At 44.9% G+C, this 15061-nt stretch overlaps 1 protein-coding gene across 8 annotated transcripts in view; it reads left to right on the top strand.

Annotated features, from left to right (window-relative positions):
* spag9b (sperm associated antigen 9b) overlaps positions 1-15061 on the top strand; it is a 46458-nt gene that overhangs the window by 28784 nt on the left and 2613 nt on the right. For 3 of the 8 annotated variants that reach the window (XM_069156200.1, XM_069156206.1, XM_069156207.1), the window contains 24 exons: positions 178-616; positions 735-828; positions 1831-1955; positions 2501-2558; positions 3064-3216; positions 3376-3433; positions 4231-4361; positions 5648-5704; positions 6760-6939; positions 7567-7696; positions 7821-7904; positions 9024-9185; positions 9304-9475; positions 9571-9780; positions 9923-10079; positions 11189-11317; positions 11405-11485; positions 11572-11639; positions 13161-13309; positions 13406-13577; positions 13690-13803; positions 14262-14441; positions 14774-14917; positions 15005-15061. The exon at positions 15005-15061 is cut by the window's right edge and continues 2613 nt beyond it. In XM_069156200.1, the coding sequence (XP_069012301.1) occupies positions 178-616; positions 735-828; positions 1831-1955; positions 2501-2558; positions 3064-3216; positions 3376-3433; positions 4231-4361; positions 5648-5704; positions 6760-6939; positions 7567-7696; positions 7821-7904; positions 9024-9185; positions 9304-9475; positions 9571-9780; positions 9923-10079; positions 11189-11317; positions 11405-11485; positions 11572-11639; positions 13161-13309; positions 13406-13577; positions 13690-13803; positions 14262-14441; positions 14774-14917; positions 15005-15061 (3304 nt within the window). Of the gene's footprint in view, positions 1-177; positions 617-734; positions 829-1830; positions 1956-2500; positions 2559-3063; positions 3217-3375; positions 3434-4230; positions 4362-5647; positions 5706-6757; positions 6940-7566; positions 7697-7820; positions 7905-9023; positions 9186-9303; positions 9476-9570; positions 9781-9922; positions 10080-11188; positions 11318-11404; positions 11486-11571; positions 11640-13160; positions 13310-13405; positions 13578-13689; positions 13804-14261; positions 14442-14752; positions 14918-15004 lie in introns of all 8 variants that reach the window. The other 5 variants (XM_069156201.1, XM_069156204.1, XM_069156205.1 and 2 more) reach the window with 3 other exon arrangements.

The raw sequence follows: 15061 nt of genomic DNA on the forward strand, positions 1-15061 counted from the left end.
GCTGTTTGCGTTTGTTTTGCATGTAACCTATTTTTACAGCTGAAAATGAGTGAAGTTGAAAATATAAAACCTCCAGTATACGTTACAAGTAACGCTCACTTCCTGGTGATCCTAGTTTTATCTGTTGCTGTCCTCTGTGTCTCCTGACTCGCTCCCCTCTTCCTCCTTCACCTTCAGGATGAATTGACCCATGGGAACCGCAGAGGCTCAAAGTCCAGCACGCCAACCCACCAGGGAAGTGTCTCCAAAAGTGGAACTCCTGCTTCTTTACAAGATGGAGGCTCCAAATCCAACAGCACCGCGTCCTCTCAGGGTGGCGCCTCTAAACCCAACGACCCCACCGCTACATGCGGCGGGAGCTCTCAGTCCACCGCGCCCCTCTCGCCTCATCACGCCGTGAGTCCTGCGTCCAGTGTCGGGGGGAAGTCGCCGCTGTCTACGTCCGCTTCTGATGTTGCCATGGCGTCTGTGGACACGCCCCTACGGGAACGGGACGCTTCAGACAACAAGAACCTGGACCGGAACGGCGGGAAGCCGGAGAGCAGTAAGAACATAGCAGTAGTGCAGGAAGGACAGCAGGGTCAGGAGGCTGTGACTACACCAATCAAAAGTGATGGTCAGTCCACTTTCAGCTCCCTGCTTGTACTAAAACCTCCATGGGACAAGTGCCATTTAAACATCAACTGCCTTTGCTCTTACAAAAACAATAACTGTATGTGTGCTGGTTGTACTAGATGGAGCGGACCCCCTGGAGAAGTCCGAGGTGCAGGCCATCATAGAGTCCACTCCTGAACTGGACATGGAGCTCGGTGGCTGCAGAGGAACAAGGTACAGGACTACAATTACTTTCACCACTAGTTCATCTGCACAATCTTTTTTTTTTCTTCTGTGAACTGAGAAAACTGCACAAAAATGCTTGTTACGGTTCTGTAAAGCTCAAGATGATGTCTGTCAATAGTTTTGGTCCAAGTAACAATCTAAAACCAAAAGATGCTCAATTTAGCATCATAAAACACCAAAGAAAACGCTCCAAATTCTCACACTTGATTATTTGTAATTTGAGTTTGAGAAATGATTTAAATTTATCACTAATTATCAAAATAGAAGACCATGAAATGAAATATTCCATCGTTTTCTGACTGTCAACAAATCCGATAAAAAGACCAAAACCAGCTGTTCTTCAGTTCGTGTACTTTCTGATTCCTCCATCCCGTCTAAGGACTCATCACCACTGGTTCCTAATGAAGTTGGTACAAAAATACAATCTAATGCTCCTGAACAGCTGCTGAATGGAGCGAATGATGAGATTGATTTGTCAGCTGCTGTTTCCAAAGTCCAGAATGAAACATGTAACTTTGTAATTTCCTCAAGCAGCCGAGGAAATTCACAGGACAAGTAGTGCATTTGTTGGGGACTATTGTACGTTGCGTATTAATCCACATTTCATGCTCTGGTGAGTGTTTCTTGCGGCAAGATGGCGGATTTGTAGCCGAGTCAGAATAAACTAAAGTGTTTGTGTGGCTCATCGATGTGTTTTTATAGTTTTTACCCAGAGGAATTAGATTTATGAAGACATACTTGTTGAAGGCTATGATTTTTGTCTTTTTGTGGGATTTGTTGACTATAAGAAAAACATAGATACTCACCACTTCTCGTGTCCACATCACAACGTGTTGCTCTATTTTTAATTCCGATTTTCCTGTCGCCACAAATAAAATATACAATTTGATGGCAGTATTGAAATAACAAACCTTCTTTATCCTGATAATCCTCCTTCTGCTCCCTGTCCTTGTCTTACATTTCCTCCCTGTGCTTCTCCCGTCCACCCAGCACACCAGCCAAAGGTGGCATCGAGAATCTGGCGTTCGACCGCAACACCGAGTCTCTGTTTGAGGAGCTGTCGTCTGCAGGAAACGACCTCATAGGAGACGTGGACGAAGGAGCTGACCTGCTGGGTGAGAAGCCTCACTCCCTCCTGACTTCTGATTGCCCCGCAGTCTTTACGTTTTACAAACCATTTCATTTCCCTCTCGTATTCTCTGAATTGTCTTTTCCTTTGGCTGTTGGGCTTTACAGACGACTTTTCTGGTGTGTATCAGTGAATTTACCCCCTCAGAGCTCTTTAGCAGCTCCTTGTTGCCTTCATTAGTGTCCCTGATGTGTGTACATTTTCAATGCCCTCTGTGACTTTTCTGATGGAGGTCCAGTATAGATTAGAGTAATGTTGTGACAGACAGTCTTACTGTAGAGTAGAAATGTTCAAATTAGACTATTTAACTTACTTACAGAGTCTCATGAAGCTGTTTCTGATCACCCTTTGCATGACTGTCAGACTACAACTTTCTAGGTAAGACAGATGTTAGTTATGTTAGTGTGTAAAATAGGCATAGAAACAAAGAAATGTGGAATTACCCAATTTCAACATGTGTATTTATTCCTTTCATGCTGGAGCAGATGATGAGACTTATTTTTAATTCATAATATGGCTGTTCATTTTCAGGTATGGGCCGGGAAGTTGAACATCTCATCCACGAGAACACGCAGCTGCTGGAGACCAAGTTAGTATTTTGTATGTCTCCTTAAGAGGCCTTTCTTCCCATGTGTGTATGTAAACAGTTCGGTTGCGTGCCAAATACTTGCATTAGTCTTTTTGTTGTTTTTGTGCTGTATGTGTTTGTTCTTGATGTTTTGTTGATGCTCTCTGTGTTTGGAATATTTCACCTTCTGTTTGGCTGCAGGTGGCGTTTATGGAGCTGTTAGTTTCCTCATTTACTTAAAAATGTAAACCTCAGAGCAACACATGATTCATGGTTGTTGTTCAACACAATATCACTGTATCAGTGTTTGTACTTGGGATTAAGTTTCCACTGTCAAAATCCTTTTCCAAGAGTTGCTTCTATTTTGGTCCACTCCTTGTTGCACTTTCTTTCTAAAGATTCATATTGATAATGAACTATTAATGATGAGTTCCGTTATTGAGAAACAGGACAGTGCTGCCACCTGGTGTTCGGTAGCGGTATCCGCTGAGGATGCTTGATCTCATTCATCTGTGTTCTGTGTCAGAAACGCTCTGAATGTGGTGAAGAACGACCTGATAGCACGTGTGGACGAGCTGTCGTGTGAGAAGGAGGTTCTGCGAGGAGAGCTGGACGCTGTCACTCAGGCCAAAACCAAACTGGAGGAGAAGAACAAAGAACTCGAAGAAGAGCTCAAGAAGTGAGTCGGTGCAGACACACTAGCCGTCCGCCAGTCGACAAAGTGCAGTTTGACTTCGAGACCTGGTTGCACTGTACTGTGTTGTGTACTGGGTTGTGTACTGGGTTGTGTACTAGGTTGTGTACTGGGTTGTGTACTAGGTTGTGTACTGTGTTGCAGAGTCCGATCAGAGATGGAAGACCCCAGACACAAGGTCAAGAATGAGAATGAGGACGATGTGAGTCTTTGCTTCTTGTGTTGTTTTCCTGTATAAATAGGAGAGCTTGAGGTTTTTAAAATGTTTAACGAGCTTTAACACTTAAAATCCGATTGGATGCAAAGTGTGTTCAGATTCACTCTTCTTCTTCTCGGTTTGATAGCGCAGCAAGTGTACATCTCGGAGAGATGTAACGCACATCCTATGAAGCTGCACGACTTGAGCTTTCCAGAAATGTCAGTGCCTTGAAAAAAATTATAATAACAACAACGTTTTTCTGTGCTTCCACTACAGCTGAGTTATTAGCACATATCACTGGGTGTCCCTGGTTTGGGCCACCAGGAGTCGTTCATGACATTTATTTTCCTTCAGGCACTCAAATTGCTGAGTCATACAGTCTCCCACAAACATGGTCAGATATCGTTAGATTCGAGACAATCTCCTCTACACAATTATAAAAAGATATCTCTACTGACAATATTTTCTGGTGAGATACATGTAAAAACCTAACGATTTCATTAGACTAATTTCTTTTTTTCTTGATGTAAAGGCAAATTGAAAATATCTGTAAATATTACCAAATTAAATAATGGAAAATCTGGAAAGCCTTGACTATTCTGGAAAAAAAAAACAAGATACAGCATGAATGGTTCGCCCCAACAGTGACCAATGTATGAGCTTAAAAGTGTAGGTAGAGAAATTACCTTGAAAACAGCCGAGGGTTCATCAGGTGAAATGGAAGTAAACATGAACAGAACTAATCAATCTGAATGTATTGATCTGAATGTATTGATCTCATGCTTCTGTCATGCCTGCAGAGCGATGTGCCGACAGCGCAGAGGAAGCGCTTCACCCGGGTGGAGATGGCCCGAGTCCTGATGGAGAGGAACCAGTACAAGGAGAGGCTGATGGAGCTGCAGGAGGCCGTCAGATGGACCGAGATGATCCGGTAAGTCGGGAGGAGCAAGTGTGTGTGTGGGTGTGTGGGTGTGTGGGTGGGTCCTTCTGATGACGTTACAAATACACATAATAACAAACAGAAACAAAGGCAAAATAGAGGGTACACTTAAAAACAGAGATGCACTGAGTGTGGGTTCAAATACTCTCTGGGACACTCTGCCAGCGGCGGCGGACGGTGCGGCCGTGAGGGTGAAGCTCGGCGCTGCAGGAGGAGCGGTGTGTCCGTGAACTCGGTCCATCTCCGGTGGAAGTTGGTGAAACAATCCACCATTCAATGGTTCCTGCAGACGCCTGTTGGTGTTCATCCTAACGTCTCCTTTAGATCTTCATGAAATCAATCCACCGCTTTTTCTTTCATCAGTTGGACATTTAAATAGCGATGCAGCGCTGCTTTGGAGGTTCTTGCTTCAAGGAAAGATGCACTTGCGGGTGGAGGGAGACGTCCTGTAGCAGCTAGCTGGAGTAGATCTGAAGTCCAGTGGGAGGAGCTCTTATGCAAATGAGCTGCAGGCTTTTATAGCGTTTCACCGTGAGAGGAGGAGCCATGCAGAAGGTCATATAAACCGGCTGTGATCTGACGTAGATAGGTTGTTGTGACGTAGATAGGTTGTTGTGACATAGATAGGTTGTTGTGACAGGTTGTTGTGAGGTAGACAGGTTGTTGTGACGTAGCTAGGTTGTTGTGACGTAGCTAGGTTGTTGTGACGTAGATAGGTTGTTGTGACAGGTTGTTGTGAGGTAGACAGGTTGTTGTGACGTAGCTAGGTTGTTGTGACGTAGATAGGTTGTTGTGACAGGTTGTTGTGAGGTAGACAGGTTGTTGTGAGGTAGATAGGTTGTTGTGACGTAGATAGGTTGTTGTGAGGTAGACAGGTTGTTGTGACGTAGATAGGTTGTTGTGACGTAGATAGGTTGTTGTGACGTAGATAGGTTGTTGTGACAGGTTGTTGTGAGGTAGACAGGTTGTTGTGACGTAGATAGGTTGTTGTGACGTAGATAGGTTGTTGTGACAGGTTGTTGTGACGTAGATAGGTTGTTGTGATGTAGATAGGTTGGCTTTTAGCTCCGCCTCAAACAACCTGAGCTGAAGACGGGTGAGAAACTGTTTAACGGTTTAACTCCACATTTCAGTGCGACAAAGTTTTCTATCTTTGCAGAAGCTTCCAGCGACTGATTTCACACATGTATAATGTACTGAGAAGCAAATCATGGAATTTGCTTCACAGCATCTTTAAAGTGATTAATTTTAATCAGAGATGTTTCGCTTCCTTTCAGAGCTTCAAAGGAGAACCCAGCTCTACCAGAGAAGAAGAAATCCAGCCTCTGGCAGTTGTAAGCTCCTCTTTTCTTTTCTTTTCACTCGAAGCCCTAAATACCAACCACAGTGAGATTACTGTGTTATTCACGTGTATTTCTGTTGTTGTTTTTTGTTTACTCCATGGGGTTTGGTTGTTTTCTCCAGGATGTAGGTAAATCTTGACTGACTTTAGATAACAAACTCTTAACAGAGGAGAGCCCGCCAGCTCATTTTAAACGTTTAAGGAAATCAGTAACATCCAGCTTGACAGAATATTTGAGGGGCCAGATGTGGGATCATTATTTGTTTTTGTTTTTTTCCTCACTGATCCAATGCTCTCCTTTGTTGAGTTTCAGAAGGAATGAGTGTGGTTTGGTTCGGAGACGGACATTATTTGGGGCAGGTGTTTGTTTGGTAACGGGACGGGAACGCTTGTTGCCTGCGAGAGAATCCTCGTCTGATAAATCTACCGTCTCTGCCTTGTTTTCTGTGTGTCCCTCTTTATTCTGCCTGATGTTGTGATGTCTGTGTGCAGGAGGTGTGTGCAGGAGGGTTGCTATGGAGATGGGAGGGGGGGGTATATGGGTGGAGGAGCTTATTTGTTATGTTTAGTTATACATTTTTAGAATATGCTCCGAAAGTCTTCTTCATAAACCTGATAAATATCTGCTGACGTGTCAAATGACAAATACTCGAGTATAGTGCAGGTTTTCGGGGGGGAATTAAGTGTTTTGTGGGCAGGCCTGTTCTGCGTTGTGTTGTTGACTAACGTCCGAGTCGGTGCGCAGTATTAACCCTGCACTCCCCGCTCTCTGGCGTCCTGACGCTTCGCTCTTCAGATAGTTTGGGTCTTAACTTGAAGGGTAAATGTGTATCGCTGCAGCAGCTACCTGTCTGAAAGCTAGCATGGTGTGTTAGCATGGGGGAAGGAACCTTCTTACCCTTTTAAACGTCGAACCCTACCTCTGCCGCTGGAGCTACTGCTTGTGTCCACCCCTCTATACGTTTGTCTGTGTGCTTCTTTTTCCTTCCTCCTCTCCCCTCCTCCCCCCTTCTCCTCTTTCCCACTTCCCCGTCCTTACACCTCCAGTTTCAGCCGTTTGTTCAGCTCGTCGGGCGGCGCGGCCAAGAAGGCGGCGGTGGAGGCCCCAGTGAACGTCAAGTACAACGCACCCACCTCTCAGATTCAGCCGTCCGTGAAGAAGAAGAGCAGCACGCTGCAGCAGCTGCCGAGTGACAAGAGCAAAGCCTTCGACTTCCTCAATGAGGAGTAAGTCAGCCGGGGGGGAAATGTACAGATGACCTGCTGCATTGACTCAGAAATCAAGAGGACACTCGCTGTCTGTATTCACGCAATTCGGGCTGCGACTAACTATTATTGTCATAACTAATTCATTTCAGATGCTCAATTATTTGATTAACTGATTAATCAATACATTTTTCCAAAAATGTAGGAATAGCTTGTTGTGTCCGACCAACATCCCCAAACCCAAAGAATCTCAGTTTATTGTGACGGAAAACTAATAGAACGACCAAATAATCACATTTTAGAAACAAGAATAAGAATATTTGACATTATATAAAAAAACAAAAACTTGGAGAATGTAAAAATCAAAGTAGAATAAAAGTGGATTTGAGCTTAAATAAGGACTTGAGCAGTCAATCATGAACACATTGATTTCTTAACTTCTGCTCGCAGCGCTACACTCAAACAGAACTGCTGTTACTTGCGAGCCTGTATTTAATTGATTTGACTTTGATATAAAAATGTATGTTACAGACTTTTTCCATGTAGTAGTTGGTTTCACTTCACACACACACACACACACACACACACACACACACACACACAAAAGAACAGACATCTTTGTCATTGAGCTGTTTGTTTGCCCCGCAGAGTGGCAGCTGATAACGTGGTGTCCAGGCGGGAACAGAAGAGGGCTCAGTACCAGCAGGTCAAAGCTCACGTCCAGAAGGAGGACGGACGAGTGCAGGCGTACGGCTGGAGCCTGCCCAAGAAATACAAAGTAAGGAGACCAGCGTAAAAACATCCTGTCAATCATACCGGTGTTTGTTGTGGGATCGAACTGTGATGAGATGAACCGGGAACCAGCTGTGATGCAGTTGTGTTGTGTGTCTGTGACTTTTCAGGCCAACGGCGGTCAGGCGGAGAGTAAGAACCTTCCTGTTCCCGTCTTCCTCAGACCGCTGGATGAGAAAGATGCTTCTATGAAGGTGCTTTTTTCCAGCTTTTTAACATTTATGCTGCGTTCAAATGAGGTCGTGTTTACCGTGTTTACGAGAAGAGTCCATGTTAACGGCGCCCTCTAGTGGTATTATTCACCACGGAAATGTCAGAGGCCATTGAAGTAAATTTTTGTGGATGTTCAGCTAATATATTGTAATTTTATTCATGGAGATTTTGTCTTCATAACTTGGATAATAGCCTCCGTCTGAGGAAAATGTTGATCCTCCCAACCATCTTTTCTCTCTGTGACTTTGCGTTTCCTGCGTGTCGTGACCTCCCTGTTAGCTTGATAAATCGTTAACCTGTGTGGCTTCTGGACGCCGTCCATGTTGCCGTTGCCTAGCAACAGTGTTTTTACAACTTAACCACTTGAACGCCAAGCGTACGGTGCGCATCGCGTGTTGTGACCACAAGCTCATGAGTTCCTTTTGAGTGCAGCATTAAATCTCAACATAAAATAAAGACATTTTCTAACAACCAGCTGTAACTCCTGGTTACCAGGGTGAGCAGATACAGCAGAGGATCAGTCACAATAATCCCAACTGGTACACTGCAGTGAATTATGCCACATTAAATATACAGTGTTCCCTCAGGTCAGGGAATATCAGGGAATTTTTAAAACTCTTTTCCAGACAGGGAAAGTCATGAAATTGAATATTTTTTCGGGCCACGTCATGGACTATCATCATGAAAAATTTTCCATGTTTAACCATAACGTTAGTTCGCTAGTTATTGTTGATAATTATGTTAATTCATTGGGAATGTAGCTTATTAGGTTTCGAGCTAATAACCGTTATTATTAGATACATTCTTTTCCTCGGTAACCAGTATTTAGACATTCATTTAATTTCTTTCAGTATCAGCACAACCGGAGGGACATGTCGGCCCGATCTTAACAGAAATGTTGCCGTTTCTCGTCTCCTCAGCACAGCGGCCTGTTTTTCTGTTCGTTACACGTCAGAGGATTTCAGCTTTTTAGTCCGTGAAAGTCGGGGAATTTGACATTTGCCTTTGAGTGGGAACCTGGATTTGAAGCATTGTGCATTAAGTACTGTGACATGGAAACAGTCCATTCATTGTGTGTGACTGTTGTGTCTGTGTCTCAGCTGTGGTGTGCTGCCGGTGTGAATCTCTCCGGAGGTAAAACCAGAGATGGAGGTTCGATCGTGGGCGCCAGCGTGTTTTACAGCGACGTGTCCACGCCGGAGATCCCTAAAAGGAGGATAGGCTCTCAGAGCAGCCTGGACCAACTGGATCGGGAGCTCAAGGTGAACACGCACACTTTGATGCGTCACATTTCAGACTGACTGTATCATCCACGCACAGAGACAGAAATAGAGAGCTAAATAACCGATAAGTCATTAATTCTCCGCCGTCTCGTTGCAGGAGCAGCAGAAGGAGTTGCAGCACCAGGAGGAGATGTCGTCGCTGGTGTGGATTTGCACCAGCACGCAGTCCACCACTAAAGCTGTCGTCATCGACGCCAACCAGCCTGGAAACATCCTGGAGAGCTTCTTTGTTTGTAACTCGCACGTCCTCTGCATCGCCAGCGTACCGGGTCAGTGGAGGGAACGTCATCTCACAATCACTTGTTTAACATTCAGAGGACTCGCAACAGGATTTCTCTGCTCCTTTCCCCGTGTTGTTGTTCAGGTGCAAGAGAGACGGACTATCCGGCTGGAGAGGAGGTGTCTCCGAACGCCGAGGCGGCACCAACGGGAGACGCCAGCGTGCCGGCAACCGACAGCAGCTCGGCGGAGGGCGACAGCGTGCTCGCAGGCATCACTGTGGTGGGCTGTGAAGCCGAGGGGGCGACCGCTGTTCCTCAGACGGCCGACGGTCCAGGAAAAGACGGAGAAACCGGTGAGAGCCGTCAGGATCATCATCCTCATGACATCATTATCATGGAGCACCTTACAAAGATAATAATATGATTGGTTCACTGATAAAATATAATAATTTTATATATATAATTTTTTATATATATAAAAAATTTCCTCTACAGAGTCCAGACCGGCAGAAGAGGCCACGGAGGCGACAGAAAGCAGCGACGGACTCGTCGACCAACGAGAAACCCTGAGAGGAGTCTACACCGAACACGTCTTCACCGATCCGCTCGGAGCTCAGCTGACAGCAGAGACTCCAGCCAACTACTCTCAGAGGTAACGTCAGGAGGCCCATCACCACGCTGTCCTCACCACGCTGTCCTCACCGCTGTCCTCACCACGCAGGCTGATCAGTAAAAATTACACTTTTATCAGTTCGGCCATAAAGAAACCACCGAACATTAATGCTCAATAAAACCATTTACTGCTTATGAAGCTCATGTAAATATTTGTATGATAGTAAATAATCATTAAACCTTGTTGGCTCTGGGATTTTACTGCTTGTTACATCAGACGTAGAACCGCTGAAAGACAATGAAAGTAGAAACAGGAAGTCAGCTGTGGAACGTAACCAAGTTTGATTTATGGTCCGTCTGAACCTGCAGAGCTCAGAGAGGTGAGACGAGCTGGGAGCTATACTCCTCCTCTTTGTACTCCTCCTTCTACTCCTCCTCTTTGTACTCCTCCTTCTACTCCTCCTAACTAATTGTTACTAGAGAGATTTTTCCCGCATGTTCAGAACATCTAGAAACATGTTGGATTTCTGGTCATTTTAAGAACGAGTTCAGAGATCATTGCAGGAACAGGAGAAACTGTAGTCTTAACAATATGATGTTTTACCTTTTAAATTCTTTATACTGCACATATTTATTTGGCAATTTATTATTTTACAGACTAAAAAAACTGACAATATAATTTGTTGTTATTGATATAAATCGCCAACACCTACTCGTGTTGTAGTGATATTTCAGTGATATATTTTGTGTATAACGTAATTTAAACCCCCGAATGGGTCCATAGAAAATACAATACTTGCTGCATTATTTATATATTCTGGATTTTTCGTTATAATATTTTCATTTTATATAGTTATATCAAATAAATATATAGTTACATTTTTATTGTTATATATTATAACTGTACAACACTCAGTGTCCCGTCCACTTATTATGGAAAGCACTGCGCTCCTACACGTTTGTTTTATTAGAAAAGCTGCATCAGCCTTGTGTTTAGTGCTTCTTCTTTTTTAACTTTGGAGAATCGTGTCTGCATCTCGCTTGAACAGGAAATATATTCGATGACGAGTTGCCTCACAAGTTAATACATATAAAGACTCGCACAGACTCTAATAATTCTCTGTTTTTGACGTTGCCTCTGATGAGCAGGGAGAGCGATCTGTTGAAGGACGGCGTGAGTTCGAACCCCAGCGCCGAGGAGCAGGACCTGATGAGAGAAGAGGCTCAGAAGATGAGCAGCGTGTTGCCCACCATGTGGCTCGGCGCGCAGAACGGATGGTGAGATTGTCAAAGCGCCTCATTTCACTTCTGGGAATTTCAGTAAATCCGCTGTTAGCTGATGAAATGCGCCCGCTGTGATTCCAGCGTGTACGTCCACTCCTCGGTGGCTCAGTGGAAGAAGTGTCTCCACTCCATAAAGCTGAAGGACTCTGTGCTCGGCATCGTGTGAGTTCACCCAGACAAACGGGCAGCTGCAGGTTTTTATGTCGCTCTTCTTCGAACGTGTGATTCTCACTCTTTGTCTCCCACAGACACGTGAAAGGTCGGGTACTGGTCGGCCTCTCCGACGGCACGTTGGCCATTTTCCACAGAGGAGGAGGTGAGAGGACACGAGCTCCACCAGCGTAGTGGGATATTACTGACATGAGTCAAGAGCATGCTCTTTCAATCTGAGGGCGTGATTATTTGTTTTCACAATATCATGTTGTAATATTCTCTCTCAAAAGTCTCCCCTCGCTCTCAAATATTGTAAACGTCCTTGTTCATTGCCCGCAAGGACACAGTGACGATTTCATTGGTCAACGTCATATCTGGCCTTATATTGATTGGGGAATTTTGACAGGTTCTTTCGAGGTCATTTCACAAAGATCTGAGAGCACAAGCTGAGATCTAAGAGTGCAAGGAGGCGGGGTTAAACTGGATCACAGGATATCTGAGTGGAGGTCACAGACTGTCTGTAAAAGTGGATGTTGCTTCAAGGGTCTGAAAAATGGGTGGGGTTCAGGAGTGTCTTAAACTGCAGTACCACCGAGTGCCACTAGAGGTCGGCTCCAAAAAGCCACCGGCTCCATAGACTCCCATTCAACTTCTCCAATTAAATCATGTCAATACATTTAAGTTACTTCTGTTTTGTCAGCTAAAGTCGCTCCTTCTTAGTAGTTTTCTGTCCATCTAAAAATGATCCGTCATGAATTATAAAATAAGCTTCAAAAAGACCTGTTTTTGGGGGCGTGTCTGTTTGATTGACAGGCCTGTGGTACAGTCAGGTTACAGCTATCGGTGGGCGGGATGTAGTTTTATCAAGTTTCTAATCAGATCAAGTCAGATCTGGTTGGTGTGAATTTAGCATTTAATCATTCATTCATCTAGGACTGTGTAAACCAGGGGTGTCAAACATACGGCCCGCGGGCCGGATCCGGCCCGCCAGGGGGTCCAGCTCAGCCCGTCGGATGACTTTGCTAAGTGTGAAAATTACAGAAAGACATAAATTGCATTTCTATGAGAATATGGAGGTTTATGAGTACAAACGTTTTGTAATTAGTTTTTAATCGATCCAGTAATTGCTTCAAAAACAGTGTAAATGCGACGTCTGCTCCGGAGGAAGAAGCACTCGGTGCCACAGGCAGCAGCGCTCGCTGCTAGGGAATCTGCAGAGGAGAGCCCAGGCAGATAAACAGTGGGCTGATGTCTGAGTGTTTGGTCTTTATGTTTCTAGTTTATTGTAGAAAGACCTTAAAATGGAGTTTATCATCCAAAAAACCTTCACCAATGATTTAAACATAGAGAAATATTGTCGTTATTATGTTATGATTTTACTGGTCTGGCCCACTTGAGATCAAAGTGGGCAGTATGTGGCCCCTTAACTAAAATGAGTTTGACACCCCTGGTGTAAACATACAGTAAATCCTCAGGCAGCCCGGTGCTATTTAAGTCCAAGGGAAGACTTTTGAGAGAATTTTGTTTTCAGTATTTGATTGTGAAAACAAGAAATCAGGCTCTCAAATTGAAAGAGTCGGCTCTTATGACAGTATGATACCCCGTTTACCAGCACCTGTTTTAACATGACTGATGTGGGTATAAGCACGTCTCTTGATTCAGTACCGCGACTCTTCTGCTTCAGATGGACAGTGGGATCTGACCAACTACCATCTGTTGGACCTGGGGAGGCCTCACCACTCCATCCGCTGCATGACTATAGTGCATGACAAGGTGTGGTGCGGCTACAGGAACAAGATCTACGTGGTTCAGCCCAAAGCCATGAAGATTGAGGTGCGTACGATATTAGCCGGGGTGGAAAATGGTTGAAGTCCGAAGTCAAGTCTTTTGCTTTACTGTTGTCAAACCGTTTGTGTTCCTCTTCTACAGAAATCCTTCGACGCGCACCCTCGTAAGGACAGTCAGGTACGTCAGCTGGCCTGGGACGGAGACGGCATCTGGGTGTCCATCCGGCTGGACTCCACCCTCAGGCTGTTCCACGCTCACACCTTCCAGCACCTGCAGGACGTGGACATCGAGCCCTACGTCAGCAAGATGCTGGGTCAGTCCACGGCCGCCTGTCCTCAATGACACACAGAAGAAGCCTGTTTTTGAAACGCAGTGATGTCGTTCATCGGCTCAGATTCGGTTTTGAACGTTTGGCTTTCCTCCAGGAACCGGAAAACTGGGCTTCTCGTTTGTGAGGATCACGGCTCTGATGGTGTCGTGTTATCGTCTGTGGATCGGGACCGGCAACGGCGTCATCATCTCCATCCCTCTGACGGATTGTAAGTTCAAGTGCTCCAACTGTTTCTTTCATTTATTGATTTTGAACATTTTGGGGAAGAAGATTGTGTAAGAAGATTTATCACGATGTATCTTCATTAGTTGGTGATGAAGCTAACAGTGCTGGAGCAGCCCGGAGGGTTTGTTTCAGTCATGAACTGAGTGTAAACCAGCGGATCAGTTGGGACTGTGGTGCTCGCAAGTTCTGAATTTTTGACGTTTTTGCATAAAACATCATCAGATTTTCACATAAGTCCAAACATGTATAAAAACAACAATCAAACGAGACCAAAATATTACGCTTTGTGATTTATTACATTATGTTTTTAAAAGCAAACACTGACTCTATTTTTTTTTTTTGGAAGCTTTTGTTAAATTCAGTTGCTCATTTATGTAGACAAACGCGTTATTAAAGTGAATATTGTTTTAACAGTGTATTTTACTTCCACTTTTCCATCAGCAGCCAACAAGGTCACCAAGGCAACCGGTAACCATCCCGGAGGGGTCGTTCGCATCTACGGCGACGACAGCGGCGACAAAGTGACGGCCGGGACGTTCGTTCCTTATTGCTCCATGGCTCACGCTCAGCTCTGTTTCCATGGTCACCGAGACGCCGTCAAGTTCTTCACCGCCGTTCCAGGTAAGTGAACTGAGAGTGTATTTAATTTAATTTAATTACATTTAATTTTTTTTTATATGTTTCCAGTGTTGTGTCTTAACTATCAGCTGACTGTGTGTGAAATATAACTCTGTCCTTTATTGAAGAGTGAAAAAAAAAAGGCTAAATGTTTCTAAAAAGTTGCTCTTTCAGTGGATGAGTATTTTGCCGTACAGCGACGGTGAAAACATTTTCCCGTAATAACGGGAAGACTCGGCAGGCTTTCTATATGTAGTAATATTTACTTTTTGCTAATCCTGCTGTAGCTGAGATCTCCGTGGTGTTATTTCCAGTTCGTGTCTCGGTGCTTTCAGGTCACTCGGTTCCACCGGCGTCCAGCGGCGGAGAGGCGGCGGCGGCGGCGGCGGCCGACAAGGCGGCAGATGCCACGACTCCGGAAGGAGGCAAGTCCATGCTGGTGATGAGCGGAGGAGAAGGCTACATCGACTTCAGGATGGGTGAGTTTACGACACGGAGACATCGGGTACGATCGCAGCAGCAGCCGGTGCTGAAGGAGAACACGGCGCCTGTGTTTGTGTCTGCAGGCGACGAGGACGGCGAGTCCGAGGAGGCCGAGGACGCCACCATGAAGCTGCAGCCCT

Source organism: Embiotoca jacksoni, unplaced genomic scaffold (genome assembly GCF_022577435.1).
Source record: "Embiotoca jacksoni isolate LCO1_2020_lvr unplaced genomic scaffold, fEmbJac1.0.p SCAF_20, whole genome shotgun sequence".
Classification (NCBI taxonomy): domain Eukaryota; kingdom Metazoa; phylum Chordata; class Actinopteri; family Embiotocidae; genus Embiotoca; species Embiotoca jacksoni.